Source organism: Colius striatus, chromosome 25, assembly GCF_028858725.1.
Source record: "Colius striatus isolate bColStr4 chromosome 25, bColStr4.1.hap1, whole genome shotgun sequence".
NCBI lineage: Eukaryota > Metazoa > Chordata > Aves > Coliiformes > Coliidae > Colius > Colius striatus.
In genome coordinates, this window is record NC_084783.1 from 4,126,136 (window position 1) to 4,148,326 (window position 22,191).

A 22,191-nucleotide genomic window follows, 5' to 3' on the forward strand; every position below is an offset into this window, starting at 1 on the left:
ACAGCTGCCGCTTCCGCCTGTTTCTTGTCCCTCTGGGCTCAGCCGCCACCTCCCCTTGTGCCCGGGCAGCAAGCCCAGGGCTGGCCCCACGTGTCCCAGCCCTGCGAGACCGCGGGGCGCAACGTCCTGGCCCGATGGGTCACATCCTGCACCCAGCCCCACCGCCCTCCCGCCGCCTCCATCCCCCGGGCACGTCCCTCCCCAGGGAATCCCCACAGACAGGTCATTAATTCTGTTTATTTCTTGCTTTTTCTCTTTTTTTTTCCTCTTTGTGGCGGTTTTGTGGGGTTTTTTTCTGAAGTACCGTACAAAAAATCCTCTTACAGTAACAAATACTGGGTTTACATTAGTAAACATCAACAGAAAGAGCATAGAGAACAGAACTACTGCTGGTAACGAAGAGCTGAAGTGGCAAGTTACTCATTATTGCATATACCTAGGAACTAAGATCCGAGGAGCCCTCCCGCAGCTGCCACTGACACGAGAGCCCTCGGGGGGTTCACGGGGGGGAGCCTGGAGCAGCCCCGAGCAGGGACACAGAGGGGACAAGCCCAGAGCTGTGCCCTGGGGAACAGGAACGGCCACGTTACACCCGTGTGGGTGTGTGGCATGGGGAGGGAGAGAGGGAGGGAGGGAACACACGGTACAGGGGGGTCACAAGCAGCAAAGCACAGCCCAGGGCCTCAAATAGACGCGGCTGCCGGGTTCATCCGGCGCTGGGAAGAGCACGAGCGAAAGCAGCAAAGGACAAATCACAAGTAGCTGATGGCGGGGGAGCTGCAGGGCAGGCAGGGAGCTCAGGGCTTGGGCTTCCACCCCAAGGAGGGGGATGAGGGAAAAGCTGTGTTTCACGGAGCCACGTCAAGCCCCGTCAGGGAAAGGCAGCCCCAGCACAGGGCATCTCCCGCCTGGCTGCACGCAGGACGTGCCGGCTGAGCCCGCTGGGCACGGGCCGTGGGGACGGGGCTGCTGGGCAGGAAGGGCCGTGCTGGAAGATGCAGAGGGGTGGTCTGTGAGGACCCCGCGCTCAGGCCGAGCTGCCCACGCTTCCTGGGGAGGAAAGGGGCTCCAGCTGGGCAGCAGGAAGGGACAGTGTGGGGAGAAGAGCAGAAATTCAGCTGAAAGGATAAAAAAAGCGCTGGAATTTCCCCTAGGAGCAGAGCTGGGACGAGCACCAAGCAAAGCAGAAGCTGTCCCCAAGCTCACAAGCCCAGGCCTGAGCCCAGAGCAAAGCCCAGGCAGGAGCAGCCCCACGGTGTTGTCAGTGGGGTGAGGGGGGCATGGACTCTGTAGGGTGAGGGGCCTGCAGCCTGGCCTGGGGCGTGGGGACCTGCTGGAAGCACAGGACCAGCAGAGTCCCCAGGCTGAGCACGTGCCGCTGTGAGCGGTGCAGGAGCCTGGCAGAAAGCTTTGGGGTGTTGGTGTGGCTTCCCCCAGCCACCCCACGGGCCCTGGGAGGCCCCTGCAGAGAGGGCTGTGAGCACTGTCCCTTCCTGCCCCGCTCCCAAATCACAGCCCAAACTATTCCCTTAATTATGCCTGGCAGCTTTTCCTGAGTGATCCCAAAAAGAGCCCCAAAGCTGTGATGGGTCAGCATCAGGAACTCATCTGCTGCTCTACATCCTGAAGAGCACCCAACACCAAAACAACCAGAACCAACCCCCCAGTCCCTGCGCCTGGAGAGGACACAGAGAGCAGGGAACGGGGCCTGCACAACCGAGCCCAGGAGAACAACAGGAATGGGACCTTTGCTCCAGCAATCCCAGACCCAAACAGCTGTGGGGATCAGCGTGGAGGGCAGCGAGCAGCAGAGCATGGCGAGGCAGGAGGGGACACGCTGGGGACAGGACGCAGAGCACATGCAGCACCCGCAGACCCGGCCGGGCCCGTGTCACAACGCAAAGCAGAAGTGGCAGAGTCCGCAGCTCTCCCACAGCCCTGTGGGAAACAGCCTCTTGGGCAAACCCCCAAACAGCCCAGCAAAGCAAATGCTGCCACAGCCTCAACTTCCAGCCCAGCTCTGGCTTTTAAAGCTCTTCCACGGCCACCTGCAGCCCTCAGCCCCCACAAGCTCCTGCCCACGCCGGGCAGCACCACAGCACCCCCAGCCCTATACAGTACTCGTGATTCTAAGTGCTCGGCATAGCTGGTGGGGCATCATGCACGGCCACTGCTGTGCCCCAGGCCCACTGCACACACCATCTCCTGCAGCACAGGCGTCCTTCATCTTGTGTAGGGCTCGTAGTGTGTGTCCCACTGCGGCCCCTCCTGCTGCTGCGGGGCCTGGGGCTGCCAGAGCCCCTTCAGCCACTGCCCACGCGTCACACGGCGGGTTCAGCAAACACCAGGACGAGGAAAAGCAGCTGGTTACAAACAGAACCATATTTACAGAGCTACACTGAGCTTCCAGGGGGGTTTGTCTGCAGAGCTTCAGCCCAGACAGCTGGCAACAAGCTGTGCAGCCCACAGGCTCTGCTGGGCAAAGCACACGGGTACCAACGAGGGTTTCACAGCTTGGTTGACACAACTAAGGCGAGAGGTTGGTGGCTAAGCAGGGCCTCTCCCTCCCAGGCAGCAACACTCAGGAGGTGGTTGTGACATTAGAGAGGGAGACAGCGAGGTGGGGCATGGCCCAGAGCAGAGACCTCAGCCAAGGAGGACGGGGTTTGTCCCGTTCAAGTGAGTCTCTGCACACAAGAGCAGCAGCACCTCTCGTACCTGACAGCACTGCAGCCCGCAGGGGCCCCGAGGGGAGGGACAAGGGAGGGGGCACACGCTCAGGAGCCCCTCGGCCACAGCAGGAGCTGGGAGCTGAGCTCTGCAAGTGATACGTAGCGGGGTGACCTGCCAGCAAGGAGGGGTCTGACCTGCACATCAGGGAAGGGGAAGGGGCTGTGCTCGCCCCTGGCAATTCAATCACAACTGGATCCCACCTCCTGGAGGCTGGAGCCCACTGGGAAGCGACAGCCCAGCCTTTGTGTCCCGTCAGCCAACACGGGTTTCAGCTACCGACCAAAAGGGGACATCAGGGACGGTCACAGACATCTCAGAGGCTCTGGAGGGGCAGGAGCACAGAGACTCAACTATACAGGGTGCAAGAGTCCAGAGCCAGAAAGCAGCGCCCTGGGGAGAAGCTGAAGGCAGCTGGTGTGTTGTGCACGGGCTGCTCATCTGGCTGGTGGCTGGGAAAGGACCGGGTGAGCCAGAGTGACATTCAGGGAGTCATTGTGCTGCACCAGGGACGTGTGCTTGTAGTGCAAGACCAGGTCCTTGAGGGAGGCATACAGGTTGTAGGGCTCAGCGAAGCCGTAGCCCGTCGCCGTTTTGTAGATCACACAGTGCTTGGTGTCACCGTCCACCCTGCCAGGAGAGAAGGGACAGGGCTCGGTGCCAGGCCAGGGAGCACAGACATCACGGGCACAGCACCAGTGGGCAGCACCGGGGCAGCCCACAGGCAGAGCTGAGCCTGGCAGGAGGAGCCAGGGCAGGCAGCAGCCTCGGGGCAGCCCAGCCCGGCCCCTGATGCCTCCAGCACGTGGAGGGAAGGGCAGAGGGACGTGGGGGCAGCTCGGGGGTACTCACACCACGGAGCAGGCGTAGCATCCCTTCTGGCTGCTCTCGCGGATCAGGAAGGTGCCGTCCCGTTTGCCACACAGCATCTCCTCTGCCTGCAAGCGGTTGATCTTCCCCACGTACCACGTTCGCTCCTCGTGGTGGGGCAGCTCCTCCTCATCATCCATCATCGAGTACTGGCTGCGATGGAGCACAGGCAGGGTCAGACTCCCTTGGTTTCACAGGATCACAGCATGGTGGGGGTGGGAAGGGACCTTTAGAGATCATCCAGCCCAACCCTCTGCTAAAGCAGGTTCCTCTCAAACAGGGGGCACAGGAACGTGTCCAGTTGCGTTTGGAAACCTCCCAAGAAGGAGCCTCCACACCCTCCCTGGGCAGCCTGGGCCAGGGCTCCCTCACCCTCACAGTAAAGAGGTTTTTCCTTATGTTGAAGAGGAACCTTTTGTGTCCCAGCTTCTGTCCATCAACTCTTGTCCTGGCACTTGAGAGAATGGAAAAAAGTGACCCCCCCCCCCCCCCCCCCCCCGTGAGATCCCCCCTCAGCCTTCCCTTCTCCAGGCTAAACAGCCCCAGGTCCCACAGCCTTTCCTCATAAGATGCTCCAGTGCCCTGATCACCTCGGTAGCCCTGCCTGGAGGTCATGTGGCCACCACATCTCCCCTTTCACTGTCAGCTGCTGTCACCCCTTCCGGCAGGGAAGGTATCCTCAGCTCCCAGGCAGGGAGATGGCACTTGCCCATGACCTCAGGGACAGCAGAACCGCAGCCCCCTCATCCCACAAGGCAGGACCAAGGACACTCACTCCTCTGTCTCGTTCTTGATGCCCAGCCACTCATTGATTTTCTTCTGCCGGGTGCCTTTCTGCGTCAGCCACCTGGGGAAGGAGAGGCAGAGCTCAGCACAGGCAGTGTGCCCTGTGGGGGCAGCACCACACAGTCACAGAATCTATTGGAAGGGACCTGTAAAGCTCATCCAGTGCAACCCCCCTGCCAGAGCAGCACCACCTAGAGCAGGGCACACAGGAACTCATCCAGGTGGGTTTGGATGTCTCCAGAGAAGGAGCCTCCACAGCCCATCTGGGCAGCCCCTGCCAGTGCTCCCTCACCTCAACAGGGAACAAATTTGTCTTTGTGTTTCTTTGGAACCTCTTCTGTTCCAGCTTGTCCCCGCTGCCCCTTCTCCTGTCATTGTCCATCCCTGAGCACAGCCTGGCTCCAGCCTCCTCACACCCACCCATCCCCTTTGAGGGGCTGCTGTTCCCTGAGGCTGCATGCTGCAGGGCTGACTCCTGCACCCAGTATCCCCAAAGCCATACTGACAAGCCCCAAAGCCCCCAAGGAGGCAGCTGGATGGCTGCAGGGGCAGCAGGGCACTACGTACACCAGGTACTGGTCCCGCAGCTTGCGCAGCTGCATGAGGTCTGGCTTCAGGCTGTTCATGCGCTTGTCGATCTCCCGGTTCTCTGAGGCCTGTTTCTTCAGGTCCTGCTCCAGCTTCATTTTGCTGTCGTGGATCTCTGTGATGCGAGACTTGAGCTTTTCCGAGTTCATGAGGATCCTGAGAGAAGGAGAAGGGGGGGTTTAGGCTGTGAGCCAGGGTGGGGCAGGCAGAGGAGGCAGCGGGCGAGCTCCAGCCCACAGCAGGCTGCCGGAGGGATGAGGATGGGCATGTGCCTTGGGACGATGCTGCCAGCCCCCAGAGCCCTTCCCCAGGCAGGGCAGGGCCCCAGCACCCCCCACCCTCACCGTTGAACCTCCTTCTCGTTGCCCTCCCGCCGGAAGCGCTCGATGTACTCTTTGCTGCATTTCTCCTGCGTCTGACACTGCTCCTCAAAGATCTTGATGGTCTCGTTGAAGGCCTCGATCGCCGTCCTCTTCATCTGCAGCTCCTGGGAAGGGAGGTGAGAGCTGAGGAAGGGCGAGCATTTGGGCAGGACTCTGCCCATTCACAGCCCCTCCCCAAAGCAGCACTGTCCTTGCAACAGCCAAAATATTCCCCTTCTTCAAAGCCCATTCTCTGGGAGCTCCCTCAAGCCCAGAGGCAGGGAAAGGGGGGCGGTGGGTGCCCTGTCTCTGCTCCCTGTGCCCAGCAGCACGGCTGACAGCCATCACAGAATCCTAAAGGCTGGAAGGGACCTCAAAAGCTCATCCAGTGCAGCCCCCCTGCCAGAGCAGCAGCACCTAGAGCAGGGCACACAGGAACTCATCCAGGGGGGTTGGAATGTCTCCAGAGAAGGAGACTCCACAGCCCATCTGGGCAGCCCCTGCCAGTGCTCCCTCACCTCAGCAGGGAACGAGTTTTTCCTTGTGCTTCTTTGGAATCTCTTCTGTTCCAGCTTGTCCCTGTTGCCCCTTGTCATTGGCCATCCCTGAGCACAGCCTGACTCCAGCCTCCTCACACCCACCCTTGATGGATTTGTAACCACGAGTGAGGTTGCCCCTCAGTCTCTTCTCCAAGCTGCAGAGCCCCAGCTCCCTCAGCCTTTCATCACAAGGGAGAGGCTCCACTCCATCTTCTCTGTGGCCCTGTGCTGAACTCTCTCCAGCAGCTCCCTGTCCTTCTGCAACTGAGGGGCCCAGAACTGGAGACAATATTCCACATGCAGCCTCACGAGGGCAGAGTAGAGGGGGAACAGAACCTCTCTCCACCTACCGCCCACAGCCCTTCTAATGCATCCCAGGATGCCATTGCCCTTCTTGCTCATCCTGCTGCCCACCAGCACCCCCAGCTGCCTTTCCCCTACATGACTCTCTAACAGTTCATTCCCCAGCCTGTACTGGTCCATGGGGTTGTTCTTTCCCAGGTGCAAGACTCTACACTTGCCCTGGTTGAATTTCATGAGATTTCTCCCCACCCAACCCTCCAGCCTGTCCAGGTCTGGTTGGATGGCAGCACAGCTCTGGGGTGTCAGCAGCAAACTCACTGACAGTGCCTCTGTTCCCTCAGCAAGGTCACTAATGAAGAGATTGAACACTACTGGTCCCAGCACTGAGCCCTGAGGGACTGCACTAGATACAGGCCTCCAGCTAGACCCTGCCCCACTGATCCCCACTCTCTGCCTTCTTCCCTTCAACCAGTTCACAATCCACCTCACTCCCTGATCATCCAGCCCACACTGTCTCAGTTTTGCTGCCAGGATGCTGTGGGAGATGGGAGACCACATCTACTGCACTACCACCATCTATCCACCCAGTTACATCTGCCTCAAAGGCTCTCAGGTTGGTCACACAGGACTTCCCCTTGGTAAAGCCGTGTTCACTGCTCCCAGTGACCCTCCTGTCCTCTAAATGCCTGGAGACAGCATCAGGGATAAGTCATTCCATCACCTTCTCAGGGATGGAGCTGACTGCTCTGGAGTTACCCAGCTCCTCCTTCTGGCCCTTTGTGAAGACTGCAGTGACATTTGCTCTCCTCCAGCCCTCAGGCACCTCTCCTCTTCCCCATGACTTACGAGGATGGAGGGTGGTTCAGCAATGACTGCTGCCAGCTCCCTCAGCACCTGTGGGTGCATCCCATTGGGGCCCATGGATTGATGCACATCCAGCCTGCTCAGCTGATCCTGAACCCAGTCCTCAGCAACCAAACACAGCTCCTCCTGGGCAGCCCCTGGGGAAGGCAGAGCCCTCGTACCTGGGAAGTGCGGGTGTACTCCTCATACAGCAGGTCGTACTCCCAGCTCTTGTCCTGGTACTGCTGGTGATAGACCTTCAGCTGCTCCCCGACGGCTTCCACGCTGTCCTCTTTCACCACTTGGTCCTGCCATAGGCACAGCCTCAGTCAGGACCCTCTCCTGCCCTACAGCAGCCCCCCAGCCAGGCACCCGACCCCAGCAAAGCCCACCAGCCCTGGAGAACGCTCCCATCACCCCACGAGGCACGAGGCAGGGGGCGGGACGTTGTCATCTACTAAAGGGCCAGGGGTTGAGGAGCAAATGCCCCTGGTCCAGGCTGTGCTGGCAGCACAGGCCTCACCTGCTGGTACTTGGAGATGGGGTAGAGCAGCCTGGTGTCCAGCTTGGCGTTGTACTGGGCGAGCGACTCGTGCCGGTAATGGGTGATGAGCTCCACCACCGAGCCGAAGGTCAGGGGCTCGGAGAAGCCGTACTTCCCCTCTCGGTGAAAGATCTTGATCAGCTTGTTATTGCCTCCCTTCCTGTAGCAGAGAGGGGAGAGGAGAGGCCCCTCATCAGCCCCGCAGCCCTGCAGGGGGCAGGGGGCAGCGTGGGGGGCCCGGTGCCGTACCGCAGCGTCAGCGTGTACTCCCCGTGGATCTTGCTGGAGGCGTCACGCACCAGGAAGGTGCCGTCAGGGGTGTCCCGGAGCTTCTCGTTCACCTCCTCCCTGCAAGGAACGTGACTGTCACGGCCTGTGAGGCGCAACCAGAGCTCTCCTGGGTAACTCGATGGAATCAGCACCCAGGACTGGAGCTGCTGGGCTCACCGAGAAATGTCGCCCCAGTACCACTCGGCATCCTGCAAGGGCACGCTGTTCCCGTTGGCCAGGCTGGCGGCGCTGGGCTTCGGCTTCGGTGGCTTGGGAGGCAAGGCTGCAAGAGATTGTGGGTTGAAAGCAGGGTGAGCTCAAGTCCCAGCTCTCCAGGGGCAGTCCCTTGGAGTGTTGAATCTCCCTTCCTTTTGGTGAGCACCCTGGGAAGCCCCCCTCGGCTGCCACTCTGCCAGGAGCTGCCCTGGGCACATCTACAGCAGCAGACACGTGCCTCCAGCCACTCTCTGGGCACAGCTGGGCTGCAGAGATGCCCTCAGTGACTCGCTCACAGGGGCAGAGACTCCACACCCACAGGGCACCAGGAAGGGGCATCTCGGTACCTGGAGGCAACTGTTCTGGCTCCAACTCCTTTGTCTGCAGAAGCATCTCCAAAAACAGCACCGAGAAGTCAGGGCTGAGCTCTGGGCTGCAGAGAGAGAGAGAGAGAGAGAGAGAGAGAGAGAGAGAGAGAGAGAGAGAGAGAGAGAGAGAGAGAGAGAAGCCAAGTCAGAACAGCAGTTGTAGGGGAGGACTTGGCACCCCCAGCCCGTGCTCCCCAGGCAAAGGGGCAGCCAGGGGCAGCTGGTTCCCCCCAGCTGCCAGATCTCAGGCTGACACAGAAGCAAGAGCTCTGCCCTGGCTTTGAGTCCCACCTCCGTGTGCTGCCAGCAGTTGAATCCCCGCGCAGCGAGGCAGGGGCTGGGGCAGAGCTGCTGCCACAGGCTGGGCTCCTGGTCCCGGCAGGCACAGCGGCCGGCGCTCGGCACACGCCAGAAGCCGAGAGCCTCACGTACCTGGCGCCAGGCAGCCGGAGGAGCAGGGGGCCGAAGATCTCTGCCAGGGCCCGAGGGTGGAGGCCGTTGCTCTCGGCCTGCTGCGATACCTTCCCCAGATGTCGGAGCAGGAACTGCAGGGTGAGCGTGTTCTGGAGCGGGACCGCAGGCGACTCCAGCGCCAGCAGCAGCTGCTTCCGGCAATTCTCCGGCTGGGAGACCTCTGGGGAGAGAACAAGACACGATGTGAAGGGCTGGGACGGCCAGCCCCCATCTCCACGCTCCGGCTGCGTCACAGCGTGGGAGCACTGTCAGACCAGGGGCTGTGTGCCAGGCCCCACGGGGACAGGGCTGGTTTCAGCACCCCAGCGTCCATCCCCTCGCCCTTACCCTGCAGGACACGGAGGACGTCTCCGTGCACAGACACCGGCACCACGGGGGAGGGCAGGTCCTGCAGGTACCCTCGCAGAGCCTCGCCCAGGGAGTGCACGTCGAAGGGCTCCAGGTCACCCAGGGTCCAATCTGCCAGGGCATGGGGGGTGGGTGGTGGGCACAGCGCCGGGCACTCAGCTGGCAGTGTCGGTGCTGCCGGCGTCGGGCCCAGGAACCATCACACACTGCCTGGACACGCAGCCCTCGGGCAGCCAGTGTGACAGAGGATGCCTCAAGTGTCCTCTGTACCCTCAAAATAAGCTGGCAGGTTTCCCCCTGGCTGAGAGGTTGTCCTGTGTGCCCGCACCCCTTGCCCCGAGCCCTGCCCCAGGAACCCTGCAGACACACAGCCCTGGTGAGAGATTTGTTCCCAGTTCCAGTGCAGAGGGACCAGTCCCACACTGAATCCAACAGGGGAAGAGTCTCCCTCGAATGGGGCCATCCCAGGACACACAGCACAGGACAGATACAGGCCTTGTGGGCACCTCCTAGTTGGGGTTTGCATGGGCATCGTGGTGCTGGAGGAGCCCGAGCCCAGGCGAGAGGCAGATGGCTCCCAGGGCACAGACACGAGCTGCCGGCACAGCGGAGCCAAGGCTCCAGCGGCCAAGCTGAGCTGAAACACCCTCCCCTGATTCTTCAGTGGCGTGACAGAGCCAGAGAAGCTCTGCCAGCTCATCAGCAGAGCACCCTGTGAGCAGGGGCACCCCAAACACACGGCACAAGCCTTCACTTGTTGGCCCACGACTTTCCCACCCGGCCTCACGTCCCTTTTGTGCAGCCCACGGCTGGCTGCAGGAATCCCACTGCTTGCCCTGGGGACGGGGATGTGTGGGGACAGCCCAGAGCCGGCGGCAGCGTGCCGGGAGTCAGGAAGTGCCGGGGACAGGAGCCCGGCCTGGGCTGCGTTACCGCTGGCACTGTCACATCCACTAATCTGCTCCATCTGCGCCCATTCGCCTCCTCAGCCCCGCGGAGCTGGTTCTTACCAGTTCTCAGCGCTTGCCTCAGCTCGGAGCCAGATGTCCTGTACAGCATCTCGCTGTCTAGCCCTGCGGAAGCGGGGACAGCGCCGTGAGCTGCCAGCCCCGGCGCACGCAGCGTGCCGGTGCCAGCCTGGCAGCCATGCGCCGCACGGCCAACGGCTGTGGCACGGCCAACCGGGCCTGGGTGGTGTCCAAACCGACCGCCTGCAGCCCCCTTGGCCCCCAGCACACCCCGGTCAGGGGTCCCGTCCCTCACCCGTGGCGCAGATCTGGGCTGGGAGCGTTTCCCACAGCCCAGCACCCATCTGGGGTGTGTGAGCACCCCGAGCTCTGCGCATGATGGCACGGCAGGGCCCAGCCTGGCTCTGGGGAACGGCAGCTGAAGCAGGGAGGAGCGGGAGGCCCTTCCTTGCTGCAGGTAGCTGCGTCCTGCACAGCCCACGGAGCTCAATCCAACACCAACAGCTTTTAAAGGCAGCTGCCTCCCCCCATCCCTGCCCTCTCTGGGGGGTTTTGGGGGGCACCATCCCCTCAGCACTCAGTATCTGCCCTTTACCTTTCTTCTCGATAGCTTCCACCAGCCTTGCCAGCAGCGGCGGCGCGATCTCGGGAGGGCTGAACTGCTCCTGCAAGTCTGGCAGAGGAGACCCTGGGGGAGAAGGAGAGAAGGGTGAGCCTCAGCTCAAGCCCCCAGCAGCCGCTCTGCAGCAGAGCTGGGCTGGAGCACAACCAACGCTGCTCCCACTAGCGACGTCCTGGAGCCAGGAAAGCCACGGCCCACGCAAACGGCGCAGGGGCTGGCCCAGGAAGCCACACGGACCTGCCTGAGCCCTGCATTGCTTTGAACCCCCGTGGGGTGTATGTGGGGGGGACCCCTGCCCCTCCCCGCTGAGGCTGGGAGGCAGAGCATACCTCCCTGGGGATCCCAGCATGCTGGGCAGGCAGCACAGGGGTCACCGGGGCTCCTGCAGCTCTGAGGGGGTTCAGGCCCTGCTCAGCACAGGGGCTGCACTGATGGAGGAGCAGGGCCCAGGGAGCTCGCTCCCGGTGCTGAGCTGTGATTAATCCAGCGATTCAGACAGAATGCCATGTCAGCAAATTCCTGCCCTTGACTGCTCGTTTAACATGGAAACCAGCCCTCTGCCTCCCCCTTCCCTCCCAGCCCACAGCCTCCCTGCAAGCTGCCACAAGGCACAGACAGCCCGTGGGGCAGGGCTAGGGGTTCCCCCTTCCTGGGAGTTCTATGGCCCTGCATTGGGTGGGGGATATTTCACTGCCGGTTCCAAAAGATCTGGAGGTCCTGGCTCCAGGGACCCCCCCTTCCCCGGTGCTGGAGCGGTGAGGCACGCTGGGGCAGGAGCACACAGGCCTGGCTGGGCAGCTGCCAAGTGGGAGGTTTGCCAAAGGATGAGCAGTGCCAGGCCGCGCCGAGCTTCCAACCTGAGCACCAGCCAGTGCAGGAGGCTCCTCCAGGCTGGTCCATAGCACCAGGCAGACCCTGGGGAGCCCACGGTCGGTGAGGAGACCCAGGATGCTCCATCTGAGGGAGGCAGAGCCAAAAGGCTGCCCCCTCCTTGCAAAACACAGCCCTGTTGTCATGGATCTGACCTGACCTTGCCTGCTGTAGTCTGAGGTGCAGAGAGCTGAAACTCTGCACCCAGCCTCCTGCACCCTGCAGGGAGATGAAGCAGCTTCTGTGGATGTGGAAAAGGGGAGCAAACGGGGCAGGCACCCAGCAGTTCTGCAAGGGGCTGGTGCTGCTGGGAGGCAATCACTTATCCAGAGGGAGCCCTGGGCACGAGAAAGGACCCAGTGTGGTGCTGGCCAGGGTGGGGATGCTCCAGGCAAGATGCCAGGCTGGCAGCTCCGAGCCTGACCCTCGGGAAGGCCCGAAGGGAGAGCAAATACTGGTGCTGCACATGTGGCCTGGCCGGGAATGTGCTGGTTCAGCAGGCAGCAGCTTGCCTTTTTTTATCAAAGAGCCTGTGCTGGAGCCAGCAGCAGCTCCTGGGCCCGGGGGCTGGGCTGCTGCGAACAAGGCCGCTCAGAGCACGGCCAGGGCAGCTGCAGAAACATTCCCCAGCCGCATTTTCCGCTCGTGCTCTCTGCGGAAGGCAAACGGCAGCAGCTCGTAAATCCCCCGTCCCGCTGCTCCCCGGCCCCGCTCCTCGCGGCACCCCGGCGGGCCCAGGGGGTCCTGCCCTCAGCCATGGGCTGTGGGGCTCCTCCCAGGACACACATGGGAGTGCAGACCTGGAAGAAATAGCATGGGCTTGGGAAAAATGTGTCTCTTCCCCCATCAGCATCCTGGCAGGCTGCATGGCAAATGTGGGCACCCTGCAGGCCCTGGGTGGGGGTTGGCTCTGGGGGTGCACCCACAGGGCCAGGGCTAGCACCCCACTCATGTGCCCTGGTACTCAACCCTCCCACTGCTCCGGCCCTGGGCATGTGTCTTCTTCCCCACCCTACGGACCCCCACCTCTGTGCAGGGCAGTGGCTTTGGCCACTCCATCAAGCCATGTTTGAGAGGAAGAGGGGCAGAAAACCCACAAAAGCATAAATATAGCCCCCCAGGGAGCGTAGGGCTGGATGCAGGCAGGGCTGGATGCTTCCACCACAGAGCATGGCCCAGGCTCCCAAGAGGAGCTGCTTTCTTGGAAAGGCAGGTTGTGAGAGGGATGACTCAGGTCAGCGGCTCCGGCTGCCAACCCAAATGCGGGCCCGGCCACGTTCCCACCCTGCGGAGACGTTTCCTGGGGCTGCCTCTGAGCACAGGAGGCGGCTGCAGGGAGTTGCACCAGCCCCACCACCCTGATTTCTGAGACAAGGGCTCCTTTTCACTCCTTAAGACCCCCAAGATGTTTCACAGGGCTGGAAGCTTCTGACGGGATAGCTGTGGCTCTGGGCAGAGGGATGGGGAGGAAGCAGCTGTGCCAGCCTAAAGCTGGTGCCCACCAGCTCCTGCTCCTGACCTTACTCCTCCCCTGCTCACCAGCACAAAGTCTTCTACAAACCATGGGAAGGCAAAGCATGTCTTCATAGAATCACAGCATGGTGGGGGTTGGAAGGGAACTTTAGAGACCACCCAGCCCAACCCCCCTGCAGAAGCAGCTCCCACCTAGATCAGGTCACACAGGAATGTGTCCAGGTGGGTTTTGAAGACCTCCAGAGAAGGAGGCTCCACACTCTCCCTGGGCAGCCTGGGCCAGGGCTCCCTCACCCCACAGTAAAATAGTTATTTCTTATGTTTCAATGGAACTGTTTGTGTTCCAGCTGCATCCCATCACCCCTTGTCCTGTCACCAGATACTGGACAGTCTTCCACTCCCATTTGTCATCTTGGCGCACCTGGGGGCTGCTGAGCACCCCCCTGCCACAGGGTTTATGTGCCTGGGAGCAAAAAAAATCCAGGCAAGGAGGAGGCAGCTGCTGCAGGTCTCCAGGCAGCACTGAGGCACGGCAGCTCTGCCAGCCCCAGCCCGTGCCAAGCCCAGCGCCGGCTGGGAGGCAGCCGCAGGTGCAGGATGGCTCATGCCCTGCCCCAGGGTGGCTGCCCAGCCCCAACCAGAGCTCTGCGATCCGTGGGGAGGGATGGGACGGGTGCCAGACAGACAAGCAATTAGCTCCAGTTCTCAGAAATACTCTTTTAGACCCTGACTTTTCTCCTCTTGCCCAGCGACAAGTAATTGTGTGTCTCAGCAGGGCCGAGCGGCTCTTGGCAGGGAGCAATGCCCCGGGCGCTGCGGAGGCAGGGAGGTGGTTGGGAGAGGTCAGGACTTATTCCTCAAGGGAGGGAGCAGGGCAAAAGCCTCAGCAGAGAAGGAAAAGAGACCAAGGACCACAAGGATCCTGGCTGGTTGTGGGCCAGAGAGGGAAAAGGGTCTTGGAGAGGTAAGGGCAGGACAAGGCTTGCCCCAAGCAGCCCGATAAAAGCCGGAGGAACAACTTGCTTTTGTCTCAGCCAGGACTGAGCGTGAGCCCACAACCCCCACACAACTCCCACCTTCACTGCTGTCCCATGGGGCTGCACACACTCCAGCACCCGGAGCAATGGGGCACAGGCAGCAGGGCTCATAGAATCACTGAATGGTGGGGTTGAAAGGGACCTTTAGAGCTCACCCAGTCCAACCCCCTGCAGAAGCAGGTTCATATAGATCACGTCACACAGGAACGTGTCCAGGTGGGTTTTGAAGACCCCCAAGGAAGGAGCCTCCACACCCTCCCTGGGCAGCCTGGGCCAGTGCCTGTTGAAGGGCTCACCTTGTTCCAGGGCCTCCTGCAGGCGGCAGCCGCTGGCCCCCGGCGTGGCGGGCAGGGGTCTCTGCACCCGGGGCCGGTGAGAGGGGACGGAGATCTTGACAGGCCCCACGTACTCCACGTAGGTGCCGGGAAAGTCGCCCTTCTGCTTGGTCCGCTCGTTGACGCCCAGGATCCACCCGATCTGATTAGGGGTCTGCTCATCCCCGTCTTTGAAGCCCAAGGCTTGCAGGGCCCCTCTGCTCACCACCAGGATGTCCCCAGGCAGCAGGTCAATGTCCTCCTCGCGCTCTTTGCGGTAGGGGTAGAGCGCGCGGTACTGGAACCCATCGGTGCTGCCCATTCTCTCTGCCGTGGAGAGGAGGGCTCTGAAGGGCGAGGCAGAGTGTTTGGGGCGAGGAGAGGAGGGGTCTCAGAGGCAGCTCTCCCCCATCAGCACTCTGAACGTCTCTGCACGAAGAGGCAGCCCACGAGCCCGGTCCCGGTGCCTTTAGGTGCAGCCCCTTTTCCTCAGCTTGAAACCACGATTCAACCAAATTATGGAGCAAAGGGAGAAGGAGACAAACATAATCCAGCACTCGTGAGCGGGCATGCAGCGAAGAAACAGGAGGTCAGGGTCTGCTTCACCAAAAAATAAGCGGGTTTCTTGGAATCCAGGGGGCAAAAGCACGTGGTGGCTCGCTGTGTCTGCCTTCCCAGAGCCTGCAAAGAGAAGAGGAGCTGTCAGTGCACAGCCAGGCACTCCACAGCCTCCTGAGAGGCCAGCCTGCACACCAGGGCTTCAGCTGAGCTGCTGAGAGAGGCAGGACTCCTTTCTCTCCTACCTACCAGCTGATGCTGAGCCCTGTGTCCAACCAGGAGATGTTAATACCAATTTACACTCCCAAAAGCAAGAGAGGAGCCAGCGGCTGCAGGCAGGAATGTCACCTCCTCCCTGCTACAGCCAGGCACTAGCTCTGCATCTTCAAGAGGTTTGCCCTGCTTCTTCAGCTTACCCTCCTCACAGCACTTATGCAAACAAGAAGACAACAAGTGGGACAAAACAGCCTTTGAGCAGAAACTTTTGCTTAGAGGAAAGGGTGACCCTGCAACCACCAGCTGGAGGCCCTGAATAGGAGCCAAACAGACAGATTTAACCTTTCCTCGTGACATCGATTACATTTCACAGTTCACCTTTACATCTCCCCGTGCCATTCTCTGAAGGGAGCTGCAGGTTAACCAGGCTTGCAGTGAAAGGTTCCTGAGATGCTTTGCCATTCCCACAGAGCAGCACTTCAAAGCTTTGCTCTGAGCAAAGTAAAGTTTTGAACTTTTCAAAAGCAGCACCAGCATCAAGTGCAGGCATGGGCTCTTCTTGCAGAGATGGAGATGAGAGGAGTTAAAATCATCTTTAGAAGCCTTCCAGTCTACTTAGAGCTCCTAACTGCCTTTCAGCTATTCGGAGAGAAACTGAAGGATATGCTGTCTGCCCAGCCCAGAGATCCATCAAAAAGAACAAACCTGAGTTATAACACGTTGCTGAAGGGATGTAGGAGCTGGGCCATTCCCACCAGCTGGGCACATTCTCTTTTCCTATCTCCTGCTGGCCACAAAAGCCAGTTTTCCATCTCCCCCAGGCAAATCCCAGCACTCCGGCTCCTGCAGCCACAACACGCAACCGAGGACCAGACCTACACGGCACCGGGGCAGCCAAGAAACATCCTTCCCAGGACAGCCTGGGCCTGCTGGAACGCTGCAGGTCCCGCTAGAGGCTTGAGCTCTTTTGGCCCAGAAACCACCAAACCCTGCTCAAATTCTTAAGTCTCATCTGAAAACTATTAGCGAGCAGGAAGGCGCTTCTCAGGGCTGCAGGAGCCTCTGCAGAGGGAGGGGAGGAGGCAAAGGGAGCCAGGGCACCCTTCCCAGCGGGGTCAACGCACAACCAAGCAAGGCACAAAGCCAAGGCTGCTCCAACTGCTGTGGTTGGACTCTGTGAGAGGCACTAACATTGCTGATCTGCACTATTTCAAAATAACCCTTCCGGGCCAGCAACATGTTCCAGGTCACATCAGCTACAAAGCTCCTTCTCCTTCTGCACGCTACCAGAAAGTGTGAGATGGGTGTGAGGCCCCTGAGAGGAGCCAGCTTCACCTCTCTGCAGCTGGGCTCCTTTCCTTGACAAAGAAGAAAGGCACAAAAAGAGGCCATGGCACATGAAACCTGTGCAGCAGCCAGGGCTCATGCTAGTTACCAGAGCTCGGGCAAGTGTCCCAGCCCGGCTGACTTTGCCATGAATGAGCAGGCGCTGCCCTCGGGGAGACACTTGCGGGTGGGGAACAGGATTAAGCTTGATCTGGGTTGCTGGAGAGCTTCTCCAGAGCTCCAGGAGCAAGAGCAGGCTGCAAAACTCACGGAGAGACCCTGGGGACAGGGAGCATTTGTGAAAGAAGCAGCACATCCCAGCACAGCTGCCGTGCGAGCTCCCACCACGCCGGGATGGCAGCCGCAGGGAGCTCGCAGCAGAGCCCTCACTTCCCCAGTACAACCAGCCCTGGCCAGGAAAATACTGCTTCATAATCCAGAGCACAAAGAGAGATTTATGAGCAGGCTCACAGCCTGCCCCTCACCCCTCTGAGCGCTGCCTGTCAGGGTCTGACAGAGCAGAGTCACTGACTGCCAGGGGCCTGAGTGGCTGCTGCCAGCTGGGAAAGGCACCGGCAGCTCCCGCTCCTCCTTGAGAGGACAGACCCCATAATGCACCCAAAGGCAGCAGAGCCCAAACCCAGTGGGGTCCACTCTCCTCTGCAGGCTCCTCCCCAGCTCCCACCCTGATCCCAGCCCCGACTCCAGGTGCCTCAGACAAGCCGGTGCAGCCGAGGAGGCTGGAAGGACAAAATGCTCAGTCCTGGCAAACTTGTTGAGTAGCTTTTAAAAGCAGATCTGCTTGGAGGGGTGGGAAGGAGAGAGTTGCTTCGGAGCACCAAGCCTCTGCAAAGAGCAGGTCCCACAGGCTCCTGCTCTACTGAGTCCTTCCAGCCTCCTTGTCTGTGGTGGGAATGCAGAGACACAGCTCTGTGCCGCCCTGCTCTCCACATCCCTGTGGGTCACTTGGGCACGTGAAATAATACAGATAACTTTGAACCAGTCTGGTCCTGGAGCAGCCTCACCTGCCTTAGCTGTGCCCAGCCCATGTGAGGATCGAGTGCCTGTGAACGTGGGAGAGGAGCCCCCTGGGAAACCCAAATCCTCTGCAGGGCAAACTCTCGGCCTGTGTCTCACCATCCAGCAAATGGCTTTGCCAGGCTGAGCAGGTCAGGAAAGCTCTGCACCCCATGGAGAGCAGCTGACTGAGTTGGGGTGTCTTTGGGGAGAGGGAACACACATTTCCCAAAGCCCTGGAACAGCTCTTTGCAGGGGGAAAGGCAAGACAGAGAGCCTGGGACATGCAGGAGCCTGTTGGCTGGAAGCACACCTCCGAGCCGGGCTCTGCGTGTGCAGGAGAGGGGGGAGCAGCTTGCCAAAAGATTTCAGCTGGGCCCAGCTCCAGGTTTGCTCTGCTCTCGGAGAGGAACCTCGTGTGTCTGTGCTGGCAAGCACTTGCTTAGGCTGCTCTGCAAATCCCATGCATCAGACATCTAAATACCTTTGGTAAATCTATCTCAGCGCCCAGAAACAATCCCTCGATTCATTAACTGCTGTCAATACTTTCTTTGTTTAATACATCAGTTTGAAACAAAAAACCCCCCCCACACTACAAGTCTTTTTTGTGTGTGCCCAGCACATAAATAAAAGCATCTCAACATTTCAAATGTGGTTCCTGGGCTTTTTAACAGAGTTCAAAGTACAGCTTGACTGGAGCGTTCCTCTCCCTCTGAGTGAGGCGAAGGAATGCATCAAAATGTTTTCAAGAAGAATACTCTGACACCAATCAGCCCAGCTCAAATCCTTCCAAGTTACATCAGAGCCTCAGTGAGAACCCCCCCCCACCAAATCAAATGTTGACCTGTAAAATGCTAAATGTGAAAGGGTTACAAACAAAGAGACCAAACCTTTCCTTCAGTAAACGGCCACAGAACCGCCTGCAGCGTCGTGACAACTGCAGCGAGCTACTGTTTCCCTCCAAAGGGGGCAAAAGCAGTGGGGGAGGTGAGTTCCAGCCATGCCCCAGCCAGGCCTGCTGTCCTAAGAACCACCACAGCACAGCATAAGCCACTTCTACCACTTTTCTCACCAAGAAATGCTTCCCACGCAGTCGGCAACAGAGCTTGAGGAGCTGCAGCGTCCTGCCCACGGCCACCAGCCGCCCTGCGCCACAGACAAGAAGCAGTTGCTGCTCAGGCTCAAACTGCATTAAATATCCTGCTTTGGTCACTAGAGCCCAAGGAAGTGAAGGAATATCTGACCCAGTTTGCTGAAAAAGTAGATGTTATGGGACCTGAGGAGCTCAACAAATCCCTGCCTCAGGATGACTGATACCTTCCTCGGTTTTGAGGGACAACTGGAGGTCTCAGGGAGAGTCCTCCAAGGAGATTGCCTCAGACTACCTGCAGACCTACTCCAAGTTGTCTCTTGCTGTCTGAAGCCTTGTCCTGACATCTTGCTTTAGTTGAAGCTTGTTCTGTCTCACCCACCCCAGTGACTTTCTCTTCCTCCCCATGAGAGCCTTTTATTTAGAGACCAAGAGGAGAAGGACCAAGCACCCTGTCCCAGCACCGTTGCTTCACTCTGGGCTCTTTCCACCAGCCCCCAAACAGCAAGAACACACCTATTTCCATTTCAGCAGTCATGAGGTTGGGTTTAGGGAACCCAAGAGCTGTATGTTGGCTCCTTCCCTCAAAAATTACAGTCCTAAAAAAACCCCAATTAATCATCTGCTCCTGCTAACTTCTCTGCTTAAAAATCCCCTTCTCTGGAATATCTGGGGTTTAGATGGCAATGTCTTAGCAGCTCTGCACAGCACAGCCACCACATGAAGGAACCTATGAGGTGGGAAGCAACCATGTTAGCAGACCAGCACTATTTGGGTGTTGGTGGAGAGAGGCAAGACCTTCCAACTTGAGAAATCCACCGTCCCTTCCTCTGTTTGCTTTTTATCTTCCATTACTCGGTTACTTTAGCTCGGAGCTGCGGCTCCACATGTTCCCAGAGGAATTAAAAGAGCCCTTGATATTATAAATACTCTTTTTTTATATTGTAAACACAGCCCAGCACTCAGAGCGAAGCGTCGGCGCTCTGACACGGCTCCAAACTGTCTCCACAAAGCTCTCTGCTCCTCACCACATTCCAGCTGAGCTGTGGTTTCTCTTCCAACCCAGAGCTTTTGTCCAGAGAGATCCAACTGCGCGTGGAAAGGATTTTCCTGCGTGCTTCAAACCTTGTTCTAGCGAGTTAAAACTGAGGGTTTGGGGCAGATATCACCTTTAGGAGCACTGCACCAGCACACTGAAGCACCATCTACCCACATCAGAGAAGAACCACCAAAGAAACCAAACCATTGCTTGGACCTTCCCCACATCATGGAAGAGTCGATGACTAGAGCAGAGGCCAGCCCAGCCTCGGGGACACAGCAGCCCTTCACATGCTAGGGAAGGGCGGGGGAATGGCCAGGAAAGCAGTGATTTAGGCTATATTTACTCAGCTGTCTCCATTCTCTGCTCTCACAGAGAAAGTCACAGGGCCAGTTCCCCAGTGGCTCCAAGAGCTGCTCGGGAAAGAAAAGCCGTGCATTAATGGCGAGGAGAGGAGAGGCGGCCATTGCTCTGGGTGCTGGTGCTGCTCCAGCTCTTTGCAGCTCTCACAGAGCTCGTTTGAGACAGGACTGCTCCCAGCTTTTATATCCCATTGAACACAGACCCTCGGTTTTGGAGTATGTGACCATGAGAAGCCTTCTCTTTCAGGGGGCTGAGAAACACCCCCAGGACTGCACGAGACACAAAGCACAAGGTCTCACTGGGAAGAGGTGGGCTGGCCCCTGTCCCAGACCTAGGGTCTGGGGACAACTGTGTATAGAGACAACAAAGCTGAGACGTTGGCACATCCAGCAGGACAGGCACATCCCTGGGCCATCCGGCCCCAGATGCGATCTGCTGGGGCAGAACCACGGTGGTTCAAGCCCTCAGCCCAGGCTGAAGCCACACAGCCCTGGCAGGCCGCCCTTCCCCGGCTCTGCCGCCCAGAGAGGGTGCCCAGGGCCCACAGTAACGGGGTCGCACCCTGCCAAGGGAGGGTCCCTGCGCCGGCACCACTGCAGGGCCGATCCGTGGCACAGAAGGCCCCGCGCTGGCACTGCTGGCGACGGGGATCGCCCGCGGAGATGGGGGGCACGGCCCTGGCACACGGAGGGGACAAGGCCGGCCCTGGCACCACGGGGCGGGCTCTGGCACAGGAGACCTGCGCCGGCACCTCGGGGCGAGGGGGAAAGCGCCAGCGCGGCAGCGGCACGGCGCTGGCAGCGGGACACCCCGCGCTGGCATCACCGGGAGCGGCCCGGGAACACGCCGCTGCCGTCCCCGGGGAACACACAGAGGCTCGGCCCGGGGCGGGGCAGGAGCGCCGAGGGGCCTCACGCCGGGGGGCTGCGCTCGCCGCGGGTCCCGGCGCCGGGTCTGGCGCCAATTCCGTCCCCCGTCTCCCGCTCCCCTCTCCCGGCCTCGTTCCCCCCCGGCCCCGGTCCCGTCCCACCTCTCCGTCGGCCCCATCCGCCGCCGCTCGCCTCCAGCCCGCTCCAGCCTCCCAGCCCGGCGGCAGCCTGGGAAAGGGCCCGAACGCTCCCGGAACGGCCCGAACCCGTCCGGAAACACCCGACAGATGCCGGAGAGCTCCGAACGTCCCCGAAGGCTCGGCGGCCCCGCCCCTTCCCCGGCTCCGGCCGCGCTCGGAGCCACGCCCCCACGCTCGGAGCCACGCCCCCCACCCCGGAGCCACGCCCCCGCCCGAGCCGCGCCCCCGCCCGAGCCGCGCCGGAACGAGCCGAGGGGCTGGCGGCGGCCGCGCGGCGGGAGGGCGTGGTGGCGCCCCCTAGCGGGGCGGGCGCGGCACCTGGCACCGGGCACCGCGCACCGGGCTCTGCATTGGGCACCGGGCACCGCGCACGGCGCTCTGCATTGGACACTGGGCACTGCACCGCGCACCGGGCCCTGCATTGGGCACCAGGCACCGAGCACCGGGCTCTGCATTCGACACTGGGCACTGCACCGCGCACGAGGCTTTGCATTGGGCACCAGGCACTGAGCACCGGGCTCTGCATTGGACACTGGGCACTGCACCGCGCACGGGGCTCTGTATTCGGCACCTGGCACCGGGTACCTGGCTCTGCATTGGGCACTGGATATCAGGCATGGGGCTCTGCATTGGGTACCGGGTACCGGGCACCAGGCTCTGCACTGTGCATGGGGCTCTGCATTGGGTACCGGGTACCGGGCACTGCACTGCAGACTGGGAATCAGCACTGGGACTGCACTGGGCACTGTACTGGGCACTGAGACTGCACCTGGCACTGCACCAGGCACTGGGCTCTGCATTAGGCACTGGACACTGCACCAGGCCTGGGGCACAGCATCAGGGCAGCACCAAGCATTGGAGACGGTAGTGGGCACTGAACCAAGCACCGAGACTGCACCGGGCATGGCCCAGGCAGGAGACCTTGCACTGGGCACTGCATTGGGCAGGAAGGGCCGTGGACACAGGGCACTGCATTGGGCACTGGGCA

General features: G+C 60.4%; 1 protein-coding gene across 1 annotated transcript; it reads right to left on the reverse strand.

The window, feature by feature from the left end:
- Positions 1 to 219: 219 nt before the first annotated feature.
- Positions 220 to 21,263, reverse strand: PIK3R2 (phosphoinositide-3-kinase regulatory subunit 2). The gene is made up of 16 exons (XM_062014953.1): positions 21,165 to 21,263; positions 14,508 to 15,206; positions 10,805 to 10,897; positions 10,252 to 10,314; positions 9,221 to 9,352; positions 8,852 to 9,053; positions 8,399 to 8,484; positions 8,013 to 8,118; positions 7,815 to 7,913; positions 7,545 to 7,725; positions 7,204 to 7,329; positions 5,319 to 5,461; positions 4,954 to 5,130; positions 4,376 to 4,447; positions 3,583 to 3,753; positions 220 to 3,360 (listed from the first exon to the last, which is right to left on the reverse strand). The coding sequence occupies exons 2-16, from the start codon at positions 14,845 to 14,847 to the stop codon at positions 3,168 to 3,170; spliced, it is 2,184 nt and encodes a 727-aa protein (XP_061870937.1). The 5' UTR covers positions 14,848 to 15,206; positions 21,165 to 21,263; the 3' UTR covers positions 220 to 3,167.
- Between the last annotated feature and the right edge of the window lie 928 nt (positions 21,264 to 22,191).

Bases quoted from the DNA above. Each gene is read 5' to 3' on its own strand.
- PIK3R2 (XM_062014953.1), bottom strand. From the start codon at position 14,847: ATGGGCAGCACCGATGGGTTCCAGTACCGCGCGCTCTACCCCTACCGC. The intron at 5,131-5,318 runs GTGAGGGTGGGG...TCCTTCTCTCAG, and splicing joins AACGAGAAGGAGGTTCAACG to GATCCTCATGAACTCGGAAA. The intron at 4,448-4,953 runs GTACGTAGTGCC...CTCCTTCCCCAG, and splicing joins CTGCGGGACCAGTACCTGGT to GTGGCTGACGCAGAAAGGCA.